Here is a 15,512-nt window from a genome sequence, read left to right on the forward strand (position 1 = left end):
TTGTATACTTTTATTTTGCTTTCCGTGGTGAGATATTTGTTTCTCCATATGGTTTCTTGAGGGCAACCACTTACTCTCTCTGCTTTTATTGCTTGTGTTGTGGCCTCTGTTGGTTATATTCCTGTCACTAGTGATCTTTACTCCGAGGTAATTGAATTTCATTACTTGTTCTACAATTTTGCCGTATATTTCTGACTTGCATCTACGCGGCTCTTTACTTATTACTATACATTTAGTTTTTTCTACTGATATTCTCATATTAAGTTTGTTTGCTGTGATATTGAAAGTGCGGACCTGCCTTCGTAGGTCATCCTCGTTATCAGCAATTAATACTGCATCATCATAGCATAGTATCGTGATTTTATGCGCTCCCATGTGGTATCCATGTCGTTTTCTTACTTCGTGAATTATTTGATTCATCACCATATTGAATAACAATGGGCTGAGTGATCCTCCTTGGCGGATTACTCCTTTTAGTTCTATGCGTTCTGTTTCTCCTATTGACATTATAACTCTGGTCTTGTTGTTCTTGTTGATTTCATTCATTAGCCTAATTATCTGATGGCCAATGTAACAAGAATAAAACCTTCTGCTGGAGTTTATGTAGAGGGAATGAGAATTAGAAAGTTGGATGAAAAATAAACTCCAACAGAAGTAGAAATAAAATTAGCTAATGTAGCAAAGATGGGAAACGTTGGAAGCCGATATAACAGAAAATACTACTTTTACAGTAGTTTTTGTAAAAGGAAATGATAATTTGAAGAGATTAAGATGAACTAATAACAGAAGTATGCAAACTGACAACGCTTGGAGCGAATAGCTTTGTTTTGACACTAATAATCTTGAAATTGAAGTTAACGTCATATTATGAAATTTGACCTTTAAATTAATTAAGTATATAATACGGTTTTGATACTTACAATAAAAAACTGTACCAATATAATAAGTATGTATAAACATCTAAGTAAACATAAAATCATGATTCGACATTCATTGGAAGTTACATGTTTGATGACAATAGGAGATCTTGTTGCTCAATGTATAGTCGATAAAAAACCTATCTCACAAATAAACTTAAATAGAACACTCAAATTTGGATCTTTGGGATTCATTTTAGTAGTAAGTAGAGTATATCCTTCATATTATGGTTTTTTAATAAATTTTTGTGCTAAAACGTGTTAAAGGACATTCTTCTTCTTGTAGTGCCTATCCGTTTCGGATGTTGGCGACCATCATGGCAATCTGCACTTTGCACACTGCTGCTCTGAAAAGATTTGTAGTGGTTGTGTTGAACCACGTTCGTAGATTTCTCAGCCAGGAAATCCTATAAAGGACATTGGTGCAGTTAAAAAATACAATTGTGGGGCAATGAGTTATTGATTTGTATGAAAGTACATCGAATCATACAATGATTATTCGATGTACTCTACTTTCGATACACTGCGTTCTATGTGTATCGAAAAAGTGTTTCAGAATAACTATTTTTTTCCTGTCAATATATTTTTACATATTAGCCATAAGTATTAAAGATTTAGTTAATTATTCCACAGAAATAGATATATTTCTATGCGCAAGCTAGCGAAGTCAGCGGGATTAAGTAACTTGGTGACATCTTGTAAATAAGTTTTTGTCAGCTTGTGTTAGATTAGATTTTCTTCTTAAAGTGCGCTCTCCTTAATGGAGATTGGCTACTATAAGAATTGTAAACTCTTCTCTGTCTTTAGCTGTTGTTATTAGCTGTTCTAACTTTAGCCAATGTCGGATGGTTCTGAGCCACAATAGTCTTTTCCTTCCTAGTCCGTTTTTTCCCTCAATCTTTCCTTTCACTATAAGTTAGGTATATTGGTACTTATTACATATTTCTTAGTATGTGGCCTAGGTAGGATGTTTTTCTAACTTTCGCTGTGTTGAAAAGTTCTCTTTCCTGCCTATTCTATGCAGCACTTCTTCGTTTGATGTATGCAATGTCCATGAAATTTTGAGGATTCTCCAGTAAATCCACATTTCAAAGGCCTCCGATTTATTTACGGTTGATGTTTTATGGGTCCATGCCTCAACTGCATAGAGAAGAGTTGACCACACATAGCATTTTGATAAAAAATGTAGTCTTAGTGTTTCGAGTTTTATTCGAGAATCATTTCAATAGAATACATTTATTGTAGACAAGACGAAAATGGCGGGTCCGTTGGGAAAAATATTCCCATGAGATTTTTTTGCATAATCACATTCGTGAGACATCCCAGAATAAGGTTCAAGAAGTCGCCCACGTGAAAAGTGGTTCAATTTTTTTTAACATTTTTTTTAATCAAATTGCAAAAATCAATATTTTTGGCTCGGACAATTTTTTTGTAGGTTTTTTGGACCATTCTTAATAAAAAAGTCTCTTATAATTTTTCTCTAAAGTTAATCGTTTTCGAGTTATAAGCAATTTAAAATTAAAAAAAAAAACGAAAAATGGCGATTTTCAAGCTTAATAACTCGGTAAAAAGTTATTATTATGAAAGTCAGAACGTGCTAAATCAAATTTTAATGCCCCCCTACAAGATCCTGAAGAAATGTTTGTCATTATTTTATTTAGTCCTGTCGCCAGGGGGTACAACGGCCTCCTTAATTCAGATGGACTTACCTAAGTTTTCTTTATATATGTATTTTGACCCGCAGAATACGAATTTTTTGGGTAACAGTTGATCCGGGTGTCGATAAGATTGTTATAGACAAAGAACTTGAGGAATTACATAACAGTAATTTCTCGCAAAACAAAACATCTTTTGTATTTTTTTGGGTCATTCTAGGCAAAAAATGCTCTAACAAGTTTTTTCGTAGGGTGCATAGTTTTCGAGATAACCGCGGTTGAACTTTTAAAAAATCGAAAAATTGCAATTTTTGAACCCGAATAACTTTTGATTAAAAAATAAAGTAACAATTCTGCTTACCGCATTTGAAAGTTTAAGTCAAATTATATTGGTTTTTGGTTATTTGCATTGCTAAAAATTTATTATTTTATTGTTAAACAAAGCTCTAAACACCTAGTGCGTGAGTGATGTTTTCAATGATTTCTCATTTAAAATCGAACGAGTAGGTAGAGTAGTTACAAGTGCAAGGGAGGCCATTTCTACGTAGCATACGTTAAAACGCATGTATTAGGCACGGGAAACAATATGTGTTTATAGCTTTGTTTATCAATAACAAAATTAATTTTTAGCAATGCAAATAATCAAAACCGATATATGTAATTTGACTTAAACTTTCAAATGCGGTAAGCAGAATTGCTACTTTATTTTTTAATCAAAAGTTATTCGGGTTCAAAAATTTCAATTTTTCGATTTTTTGAAAGTTCAACCGCGGTTATCTCGAAAACTATGCATTCTACGAAAAAACTTGTAGGAATATTTTTTGCTTAAAATGACCCAAAAAATACAAAAAGATGTTTTGTTTTGCGAGAAATCGCTGTTATGTAATTCCTCAAGTTCTTTGTCTATAACAATCTTATCGACATCCTGATCAACTGTGACCCAAAAAATTCGTATTCTACGGATCAAAATATATAAAAAAAACTTGGGTAAGTCCATCTGAATTAAGGAGGCCGTTGTACCCCGCCTGGCGACAGGACTAATTACTAAGCTGTTATTTTTAACTAATAATAATGAGCGCCTAGTCTAAGAGCTAGTGAACCCTCCGACTAACGGTCTTCCTGTAAGGCTAGAAATTTGTCTAGTGATAATTCATGCCACCATTCACCAAGGCTAAAAACCATGACCTGGCAGGCATCAGCCCTGCACATGTATCTACCAGGTGAATCGAAAAGTGCTTAGTTTAGTGAAAAAATAAACTTTCTCCTGTAAAGTTTAAATTTAAGTATGTGTTTGATTAAGTCATTTAGAAGAAATGTGTATGGCGATTCTGAACAGCATGACCTTGCCAGGCGAGGGGAAAGATTAGGCTTTTTTCCTAAAATTATTTTTTTGTAACAAAGTTTTTTTAGATTATTTGAATCATTCCAAACAGAAAAGGTCTTTAGTGACTTTTCTCGTACGTTAATAGTTTTTGACATATAAGCGATTAAAAAGTTTAAAAATTTGCTAAATCGACCATTTTTAACCCAGAATCGGACATTTAACTGAAAATTTCAATGTTGGTAGGGTAGGTAGATATTCTTTAAACGTCGATTGATGAAATCCCGAAGAGTTCTTTGCAATACAATATCGAAAACCCCTTTGTTCTTTAATTGTTAATCAAGCGGGCGCGACACTGTAGTATAAGTGAGGACGTTTGAGTTTGCATAAATTCATTATCTCGAGAATGGACAAATTTGAAGAGAAATCCTCAGACAGGTCGATTTTTATTTTTAAATTAGGACTTTTTGGCATATATATAATACTAGTGACGTCATCCATCTGGGCGTGATGACGTAATCGATGATTTTTTTGAATGGGAGTAGGGGTCGTGTGACAGCTCATTTGAAAGGTTATTTAATTCTCTATACAGTTATATAAACGTTAACCTAATTATTTATACAAATGGTGTGCAAAAAATTTTTCTTTTTGTGTAAATTAATTTAATAAAATTTTTTTTTGTACATCGTGTATAACTAATTATGTTAATGTTTATATTACTGAATAGAGAATTAAATAACTTTTCAAATGAGCTATCAGACGACCCCTACTCCCATTCAAAAAAATCATCGATTACGTCATCACGCCCAGATGGATGAAGTTACTAGTATTATATATATATATATATATATACCAAAAAGTCCTAATTTAAAAATAAAAATCGACCTATCCGAGGATTTCTCTTCAAATTTGCCAATTCTCGAGATAATGAATTTATGCAAACTCAAACGTCCTCACTTATACTACAGTGTCGCGCCCGCCTAATTAGCAATTAAAAAACAAGGGGATTTTCGATATTGTATTCCAAAACACTCTTCAGGATTTCATCAATCGACGTTTAAAGAATATCTACCTCTCTTGGCAACATTGAAATATTCAGATTAATGTCCGATTCAATGTTAAAAATGGCCGATTTCGCGATTTTTAAATTTTTTAATCGCTTTTATGTCAAAAACTATTAACCTAAGAGAAAAGTCACTAAAGACCTTTTCGGTTTGGAATGATTCAAAAAACCCAAAAAAACTTTTTTCGATGCAAAAAAAAATAATTGTAGGAAAAAACCCTAATCTTTCCCCTCGCCTTGCAAGGTCTTATGCTGTTCAGAATCGCCTGGCATTGTACACATTTCTTCTAAATGCCTTACTCAAACACATACTTAAATTTATACCTTACAGGAGAAAGTTTATTTTTCCCCTAAACTATGCGCTTTTCGATTCACCTGGTAGACACACGTGCAGGGCTGATGCCTGCCAGGTCATGGTTTTTAGCCTTGGTGTGCTATGAATTATCACTATACAGATTTCTAGCCTTACAGGAAGACCGTTAGTCGGAGGGTTCACTAGCTCTTAGACTAGCCATGCACGTGGTAGGCGGCCGTAAATGTGAGTGCAAGTAAGATGCACAATTGGACTGCCGGAGTGGCATCTCTCTCGCACTCAGCATTTAAAAGCTTAAAAATAACAGCTTAGTAATAAAATAATGACAAAAATTTCTTCAGGATCTTGTAGGGGGGCATTAAACTTTGATTTAGTCACTTTCTGACTTTCATAATAATAACTTTTAACCGAGTTATTAAGCCTTGAAAATCGCCAGTTTTCGTTTTTTTCAATTTTAAATTGCTTATAACTCCAAAACGATCAACTTTAGAGAAAAATTATAAGAGAGCTTTTTTATCCAGTATGGTCCAAAAAACCTACAGAAAATTGTCCGGGCCAAAAATATTGATTTTTGCAATCTGATAAAAAAACTGTTAAAAAAAATTTGGCCCACTTTTCACGTGGGCAACAAAAATCTCATGAGAATATTTTTCCCAACGAACCCGCCGTTTTCGTCTTGTCTATTGTGCAAGGTTGAGGTACGTTTTGGTTTTTTCGGATTGACATGCCTTTGGTTTTTTTAATGTTTATTTTCATACCAAATTGCTCACAGGTCGAGTTGGTCTTGTCGATGAGTCGTTGTAGACCCAAGTCGGAATCCGCAATCAACACCGTATCATCGGCGTATCTGATGCTGTTGATATTTACGCCTTTCACCTTGACTCCATCCTTGGAATACTCCAGTGATCCAGTAATCCAGATTAGATTTAGTTCGACAAAATTTGGTTTGGTTTGGTTAGTACAAAAAATGGCTCAGTTCATTCTTAATGATTCAGCGCTTTCCTGCGAACTGAAATATCTCTAGGCTGGTGCTACTACCAAAAGAAAAAGACAAATATCGACTTGTCTACTTTCTTGACTTAAGGGAATGCTAAAAGGACGAATCGACATAATTCGACACAACGAATAAAGGAGAGTCAGGAGTTCTGTCATCCGGTCACTGCGGTTTCAGAAGAACAGGAGCATCTTTGAAGAGGGCATAGAATAAGATGGTTAAGGCACGTTCAACTGGGATATGATAATCACTCAATATGAAGTAGGTACTACGTGTCAAATTACTGGAAGGATTATGGCAGGAAAGTACACCTGGTGGAAGACAGTGACACAAGAAATATCAGGGGTATTTGTATTGATATGATCCAAGATATTATAAGCTTATAGAGAAATTTGATTACAGAAGCAGACTCCGTATGGACATATTAAAAGAAAAGATGATGACGAAGTGAATCATTCATAAGAAACACAATGCAAATATGAATGTTAAAGAACAAAGATTCAATACTAACGGCTTAATATTCATATCACAACAAATTCACATTTATTCCAGGAAAACTACTCTCATTATAAATTGGTCAACAATCGCAATCAATTTTGTATAAAGTAAATTCTCGATGTATGTATAAAGGGATACATAGTTCTTGAAATGACTTACGGAACGGAAACAATATTACTCATTAATAGATTCCTCAAATGATTCACAAAGTGAAATGGATAAACACAAGTTTAATAATCCACATCCTATATGAGATTTTATGACCAAGACCTAACATAGAGGTTATTATTGACATTATATTAATATCAAAATGAAAAGAGGGATGATATGTTGCTCGAGAGGAAAGAGACAGGATGCACAATGAAATGGAGATCGAGATCAGATGAAAAATATTAGGAAAAATGTACTGCATGAGAACAGCGCAACATCTAGTAAAATATTAGAAATACATATTAGCGAAATTTTGGCAAATATTTAACCGAAAGTAAATACTGATAAAAATTTGAAAGCTCCAATCTATTACTAGGTAATAAGCTCCAATCTATTACCGACAAGTACTTAGCCTCCAAAAGAATAACGAAAATTTTGGAAAAGTGGTGATTTATTTTTCAGTGTTATCTCCATTTAGCTCTATACACTTGTCCCAGCGAAGCTCCAACCTGTTTAACACGTCTGAAGAATACGTTTTTTCGAAGTCTGCAAAATAGGTTTGCATTGCTGCGATAAATATTATTAGCTCTTCGACATTCGACTTATAAACCGGGAGATATTATACAGAAGTTCAGCCACGATTTTCTAAGTCCTGCCTTTTGCAATAGTGGACGGGTAGACGAGCTACTTACAATTTGTGGAAATATCCACAAATTTCCTGTGACATTTTCCTGTAAAAATTAGATTTTCCCAAAAAATAAAAATAGGGTTTTGCAATGAATTTCTGAGTCCTGCCATATCCGTAGAATGACAGGATACTATGGATTTTATGAAGAAAATTTTTTGGGCAGGAGGGTTGCAAACGGTCTAACGGAGTTTATATGTATATAAACATGTAGGTAAGGAAAATAATGAAATTTTCATGAATTTCTGAGTCCTGCCAACTAAATAAATTAAACATATTTATTTCAAAATGATCAAAAAAAAAATGTTAGCATGACGTCTCCTACTGTTTAAGTACACTTGTCCCTTGGAAAATTATGCCAAAATTTTTACCCTGATTTTACTCTTTACAAAGAGGCAGGATGGTTTTATAGTTATTTCGTATACAGGGTGGGGCATTAGTGTGACAAAGTCCAATTACTCGTTTGTCGTAAGAGATACGAAAAAAAGTTATTTAGGTAAAACGTGGGGCAAAGAGAGGATCACAATTTAAAAATATTTTCTAATATACAGGGCTACCCGTATTGACAGGGTGACACAAACTTTTGTTTTTTCTAAATGGAACACCCTGTATATAATTTTAAGATTCATAAGATAATTTTAAGACAATGTAACACAATTCGCATAATCCAAAAATGTTTCCTAAGGGAGCTAGAGCTCTTTGAAGATGGCGTCTTGTGATTTGATTTTTTTTATCTCCATAACGCTTCCATTTCGATAGACAAAAACTGGTCCGCCTTTTTATCTTCCAGAGATAAATCGATTCCATCAATTGCGAATCTCTAGTACCGGTCATAGGAGTCCGTTTTGGGTAGGGCAACGGTTATTTTATCGAATAACTTTTTTGTCTTTAACTTTTAAGCATTTTTGACACTATATTATTAAATTGTGAGATATTCTAGTACTAAACGGTACTCTTGCTTTAAGTCGGTAGGATGCACCGTTTTCTAGAAAAATCAATTTCAAAATTTTTCGTATTTTGAATTTAAGAAAAATTTTAAAAAATAAAAAAAACGGTGTATTTACCGACTTAAGGCAAGAGTAACTTTTAGTACTAGAATACCTCATAATTTAATACTCTACTGTCAAAAATGCTTAACAATTAAAGCAAGTTATGAGATTTCGTTGATCTACCCAAGACGGACGCCTATAACCGATACTAGAATTTGACCATTGATAAAATATTCATCTTTGGAAGAGAAATAAACGTACCAGTTTTCGTTTTTCTAAATAGTTTTTTTTATTTTTTTTTTCAAATTCAAAAACCGAAAAGTTTTTCAAATCGATTTTTCTAGAACACGGCGTATCCTACCGACTTAAAGCAAAAGTACCTTTTAGTACAAGAATACCCCATAGTTTAATAATCCAGTGTCAAAAATGTTTAAAAGTTAAACACAGAAAAGTTATGCGATAAAATATCCGTTTCCCTACCCTAAACGGACGCCTATGACCGGTACTAAAAATTGACAAATGATGGAATCGATTTATCTTTGGAAGATAAATAGGTGTACCAGTTTTCGTTTTTCTAAATAGAAGTGTTCTGGAGCTATTTAAAAAAAAACTAATTAGAATACGCCATCTTTAAAGAGCTCTAGCTTACTTGGGAAGCATTTTCGGACGAGGTGAATTGAGGTAAATTTTCTTAAAATTATCTGAGGAATCTCCGGTCTTCGATTGTTAGAACAGTTTCTGGACACCCTGTATAATTGGTACAATCCCTACTATAACCAATTAATTGTAAAATTATTGATATTCTTCCTATTACCTTTATTACGATTACTTAGATCAGTGGCGGCTCGTCAGGGTCGGCAGGGTCGGCAGTGCCGACCCACACATTTATGGACACATTATAGATTTTTTAAATATTTAATTTAATCGGAGTTGATGATATTCGTTTCTGTGAAATAAAAAATATATCTGTGAGATAATACAGACTAAATTTTATTCATTGTTTTTAAAATACTTCGATCCCGATACGTTAGTTAAGTGATCCCTGTGCGCTGTGCGTAAGAGACTTTTCAAATTAATGATCCTATAGCCATGCACCCGCACCCCATTGCGATTGTGTGAATTCTTATTATAAAGCCCGGCACGGCATGCCGTCCCCAGATCGAGGATTTGGCGAGGATAGGCAACCAATTATACATTCTCCCTACTTATTTGAATGTCAAGTACGGCAGCGGGTACCTCTGTCGAGGCCGAGCGGTGATCTGCAAACGGCAGAAAGGCACGTACGTAGCCACGTATTGCCTTGCTAGCGCGCCCGGGAAAATTATGAAATAGGTACCTAAGTAGTTTTACGTCGTTTAATTATTAATATTATTATTGATATTGTAATTCTTTTAAGTTGTTAGGAATTACCATTTAGGGGACAGGATGTATCGAAGCATTCGTTAAATCAAGTTAATTATAGAGAACAAATAAAATTGTTTAACAAATACGATCTGGAATTTTCTAATTTATTTTCTGACTCGAAGAATATACCGGCGTACCTAAAACAGCACAGAATGAAAGAATCAATTAGTAGTTACATTTTGATCCTTTTCGGTAGAAGTAGACGAAACTACTGATAGAGGTAACATGTCATTCACAAGTATCAATAATTGTTCTTCGATACGCGTTACGTCTAAATTTATGAGAGGTTGTTAGGTTTTCAGACGTGAGTAGAAGCCATAAGACAGAATATATTTTTGGTGTTTTAATTTAAAGGATAGGATAGATTAAATTTTTTGATATCAAAAATAAATTGGTAAGGCAAATTTATGACGGGGCTGTCTTGATGTCCAGTGAATTGTATGGTCTCCGGACAAAAGTTAAAACAATTGCACCAGGCAAAACTATTATTTACTCACTGTTATAAGTCATTGACCTCTTTGACTATTCAAAATTTAAAAGTTACGCCAAAGATTTTTCAAAATATCTATTAGACAAGTTCATTAAAAATTATCCATCATTTTTTAATCAAATAAAATAAGAAAATTAATTAACAGTTTTATATTCTGATCCAAATATTTTCGGAAGGTGGGATAAGTTACAGACTATGTATAATTTTATATACTGCAATTCATTAGGTACAACAAACTGTTCCCGAAATTAATAAATTATTGTGCTCAAATGTGGGCATATTCTGTCTCAAATGAACGGGATTTCTCTTGTCTCAAAAGAGTCAAAACGTACTGTCGAAACTTGTCTCAAATGTCGATAGAAAAAAACTTTTAAAATCCCTCCAAAACAATAATAAATTTTACAATTACATACATTATAACCCATTTTGCTACTTCCAAACAACATAGACTAGAGTTAATTTATAAACAGGTATAGTTTCTAAATTTATAGGAAAAAAACAAAAAAAAAAAACGAAAAAAATAAAAAAAATAAAAAAAACAAAAACCAAAGATCTCCTATGAAATTGAAGCCTTTGGAGACAAAACCTTGCCGACCCTGTCCCTAAAGCCAAGAGCCGCCACTGACTGATACTAAATATGATCTAATCGCTTAAAATAAATAGGTTACAGTTTGGTATTAGATTTGAAAGGTGTGTAAAAATCTGAGACATTACTCAGGAAAATAATATTTAATACTGTACGATTCTTTTAACGATGTAAAAATTAATTTTTATGTATTAAATATCTTTGCGGTTATCCTGCCACGTTGTAAACGGTTTTAGATTAGTATTTTTTAAGCATACTTGACATGGCATGACTCAGAAAATTGTGGTGATATGAATATGTTTGTATAACAAGCTGCAATAATTTTACTGAACTAAAATTTTATTTTTATATACGAAATAACTACACAACCATCCTGCCTCCTTGTAAATAGCTTTATATTAACATTCTTGAGATATGTCCAAAATGGCATGACTCATAAAATCGTGTAACTTTCCACGAATTTTCTTACACATTTTTAAATATGTGTAGGAAAAAAGGTGTAACTAAACATACTGCCATTTTGAATAATGTCTACTTAAATTATTTATTTTATAATACAATTTATTTTATGACTCAGAAAATCACGGAACAAGGGTGAAAATTTTCCACACAATTTTCCAAGGGACAGGTGCAGTTAAACATTAGGAGACGTCATGCCAACATTTTTTTGATCATTTTAAAATAATTATGTTTAATTTAATAAGTTGTCAGGACTCAGAAAATTATGAAAATTTCATTATTTTCATTACATGTTCGTATATCCATATACACTCTTAGTCCTTTTGCAACCCTCCTGCCCAAAAAATTTTTCTTCATAAAATTGATAGTATCTCCTGTCATTCTATGGATATAGCAGGACTCAAAAATTCATCGCAACATCACATTTTTTCCTCGTGGAAAATCTAATTTTCACAGGAAAATGTCACAGGAAACCCGTGGATTTTTCCATAAATTGTAAGTACCTTTTCTAACCTTCCAGTATTGCAAAGGGCAGGACTTAGAAAATCGTGGTTGAAGTTCTGTTAATATCTGCCGGTTTATTAAATTTCTGTCTGACGAGTGACGTTTTCAAGTTTGGAAACAAAAAGAAGTCGTACAGAGCCAAATCTGGAGAACAAGGTGGATGGAACAGTAGTTCGTAGCCCAAATCGACCAGTTTGGCCATGACGACGGCGAAGGTGTGAGCCGGTGCGTTGTCATGGTGGAAGAGCACTTTTTCTTCCCCAATTGGGGCTGTTTTTTCTGCAAGTCGTCGTCGAATCGACCCAATAATGCGGCCCAGTATAGCTCTGTCATCGTTTTCCATTGTTGGATTTGGTTTTGGACAGGATAGCTCTCAGAGTGTTGGTTGTTTTGAATTTTGTTGTGATCTACTTATTTCCTGTCCTTTTTAATTTTTCTGATAATCTCTTTACATATTATTATGATATTGTCATCTTTGAATCCCTTCTTGTGAGTGTTTCTGGGTTGCTTGTGGTGTTCTGTTGTCTCTTTTCTTCAATCTTGTGAAATTCCTTGTTTATAAATGACAACGGGTAATCATTTTTAGTCAAAACCTCAAATGTCAAACTTTAGTTAATTTAGAATGTAATTTTCATTAAACCAATAATTTATATAATGTGATAAGTAATATGGAAAAACTATACGTGGATATGTTGAATTAGTTGTGTACATGACTTTCACCAACGGCCGGAAACCAGAGTAGGGGCCGAGGGTAGTTATAAGGGGTCAAAGTCACGGATTTTATTATTTTTTTTTATGACGCTCATGCTCGAGATAGTGCACCAAAATTTGGGAATAAGTAAGTCATGACGTACCTAAGTGAAATCTCTAGGGGCGCAACGCTGCGTGGCCGACAAAGGGGTGGGGCAGGGGTGAATATAAAAAATGTAAGGGGTTTTTGCGACGTTCGTGATTGAGATAGTGAACCAAAATTTGGGAATAAGTAGACCATGACATAACTAAGTCATATCCCCAGAGGCGAAAACCAGAGTGGCGGACGAAGGTAGTTATAAGGGGTAAAATTCGCGGTTTTTATTATTTTTTTTTGTGGCGCTCATGATGTAGAGAGTACACCAAAATTTGGGAGTAAGTAGGTCATAACGTAACTAAGTAAAATCTCCAGGGGCGGAACGCTGCTTGGGGTACAAAGGGGTGGTAGGCAGGGATGAATATAAAAATATATGGGGGTTTTTTGCCGTTCCTGATCGAGATGGTGCACCAAAATTTGGGAATAAGTAGATCATGACATTACTAAGAAAAATCTCCAGGGGCGGAACGCTGCGTGGGGGACAAATGTTGTGCCAGGTCACAAAAAAAAAATAATACACACTGCCACTTTGACCCCTTAAAACTACCCTCATCCCCAAATCTGGTTTCCGGCTCTGGGGATTTTACTTAGCTAAGTCATGGTCTACTTATTCCCAAATTTTGGTGCACTATCTCAATCTAGAACGTCGCAAAAAAACCCCTTTTATTTTTTATATTGACACCTACCCCCACCCCTTTATCGGCCACGCAGCGTTCCACCCCTGGAGATTATACTTGGTTACCTCATGACCTACTTATTCCCAAATTTTGGTGCACTATCTCGATCATGACCGTCACAAAAAAAATAATAAAAACGGCAACTTTGACCCCTTATAACTACCCTCGCCCCCACCTCGGGTTTCCGGCTCTGAGGATTTTATTTAGTTATGTCATGGTCTACTTATTCCCAAATTTTGGTGCACTCTCTCAATCACGAACATCGCAAAAAATCCCTTATATTTTTTGTATTCACCCCTGCCCCACCCCTTTGTCGGCCACGCAGCGTGCCACCCCTGGAGATTTTACTTAGTTACGTCATGACCTACTTATTCCCAAATTTTGGTGCACTATCTCGATCATGAGCGTCACAAAAAAAATAATAAAAACCGCGACTTTGACCCCTTATAACTACCCTCGGCCCCCACTCTGGTTTCCGGCCGTTGGTGAAAGTCATGTAGACAACTAATTCAACATATCCCCGTATAGTTTTTCCATATTACTTATCACGCACAAAATCCGCTTCTATCTCTCCGACTAATTGCGGCTCAATCCCATATAAACATAATACTTAAATAAAATAATATTCTTTTTCTCATGATCATCTTTCATTGCGTCACAGTTTTTCGATTTCTTTCTAACGCATTAAATTGTATGTGACAGAAAAAAGGCACGTCCGTGATTACAGACATTTACAACATTTATTCTAGTTATTCTAGTTGTCGATGGATGGCGCCATAATAAAAAAAATATTTTTTTTTAATTAGATAATAATATTACAAATATAATCTGTATAATTTATAAGACTATACAAATCAAAGAAAATACCATTTTATAAATGCAAGAAACACATTTGATTTGATTTTATTCCAAATTGAAAATAAAATGTGACAACTGTCAGATTTAACTAAAATGTCATGTTAGAATAAATGTTATAAATGTGTATTATCACGGACTTACCATTTTTCCTATCATTTGTTACGCACTGAAAAATGCTCATGAAAAGGACAATACTATCCTTTGTTAGCTAATATTCTTAATCGAAAACGAATTAAAATATTTGTTATAAAAATCTGTCCAGTATTTTTAGGGGCCCTGTATGTCGGCTTGGTACAAGTTCCTGACAGTCTCGGTTAATGCGAAAGACCCACGTGCACCGATTAAGAAAATGTTAATGGACCAACTCATTTTTGCACCCAGTATGTTGCCCATTGTCATGACAGCGGTTGGAATGTATGTAAATAATTATACGTGGAAAAAGACGAAGAATGAAATCAGAAATAAATACTTCGATATTTTGATAACCAATTATCAAGTATGGCCCATTGTGCAGCTGGTTAATTTTAAATATGTACCTTACAAATATCAAGTTCTGGTTGCCCAATGTGTTGGTATATTTTGGAACTCTTATTTATCATGGAAAACTGTCAGCAAGTAAGAGTAAATAAGTTACTTACATTCTTTATTACTAACTAAATTCCAATAAATGTATACGCATATTATGTGTTAACTTTTAATTTTCTTCTGTAGGTGCCGTATTTAATGCAGGTTGGCGATGACTTCTGCAAATTTATCTCTATTTTGAGCTTTTATCATTAAGGTTTGGATGTCCATTCCTTGATGTTACGTAGTCATTTCATTTGTTGTCTGCCAAGCGCTGTTAAGTTTCCAGGTTTAATGGAAGCGTTATTGTATTGTTTATTAATAAAAAACCAACAAAAAAACAAGCAACGACGCTGTAGAAGTAAGTGGAGTAAAAAAGTGGCCCCTGCGGAGAATTTCTTAATTAACTACTGTTTGACTTGTCGATCTGCACTCTGGAAATCGTCCGCAGAAAAAATTAAAAGAAAATTAGGTTTGAAAATTCTAGGAAAATTTATCATATTTAATTTTCTTTTATTTTTTTCTGAGGACGATTTCC

The 15,512-nt window shown here is 34.2% G+C and overlaps 1 protein-coding gene across 2 annotated transcripts; it reads left to right on the forward strand.

The window, feature by feature from the left end:
• The first annotated feature begins 853 nt into the window (after nucleotides 1-853).
• On the forward strand, nucleotides 854-15,081 carry LOC126883263 (protein Mpv17-like). 2 transcript variants are annotated; one of them, XR_007697593.1, is made up of 2 exons: nucleotides 854-1,119; nucleotides 14,673-15,081. XR_007697593.1 is itself a non-coding variant. In XM_050648578.1 (2 exons), exons 1-2 carry the CDS (start codon nucleotides 949-951, stop codon nucleotides 15,027-15,029), a joined length of 519 nt encoding a protein of 172 aa, XP_050504535.1. In that variant the 5' UTR covers nucleotides 854-948; the 3' UTR covers nucleotides 15,030-15,081. The 2 variants fall into 2 exon arrangements, 1 of the variants encoding a protein (XP_050504535.1); XM_050648578.1 differs by having other exon boundaries at nucleotides 14,682-15,081.
• The last annotated feature ends 431 nt before the right edge of the window (nucleotides 15,082-15,512 follow it).

This window comes from Diabrotica virgifera, chromosome 4 (genome assembly GCF_917563875.1).
Source record: "Diabrotica virgifera virgifera chromosome 4, PGI_DIABVI_V3a".
In the NCBI taxonomy this organism is placed as follows: Eukaryota; Metazoa; Arthropoda; class Insecta; order Coleoptera; family Chrysomelidae; genus Diabrotica; species Diabrotica virgifera.

Bases quoted from the DNA above. Each gene is read 5' to 3' on its own strand.
- LOC126883263 (XM_050648578.1), top strand. From the start codon at position 949: ATGTATAAACATCTAAGTAAACATAAAATCATGATTCGACATTCATTG. The intron at 1,120-14,681 runs GTAAGTAGAGTA...CAGTATTTTTAG, and splicing joins CTTTGGGATTCATTTTAGTA to GGGCCCTGTATGTCGGCTTG.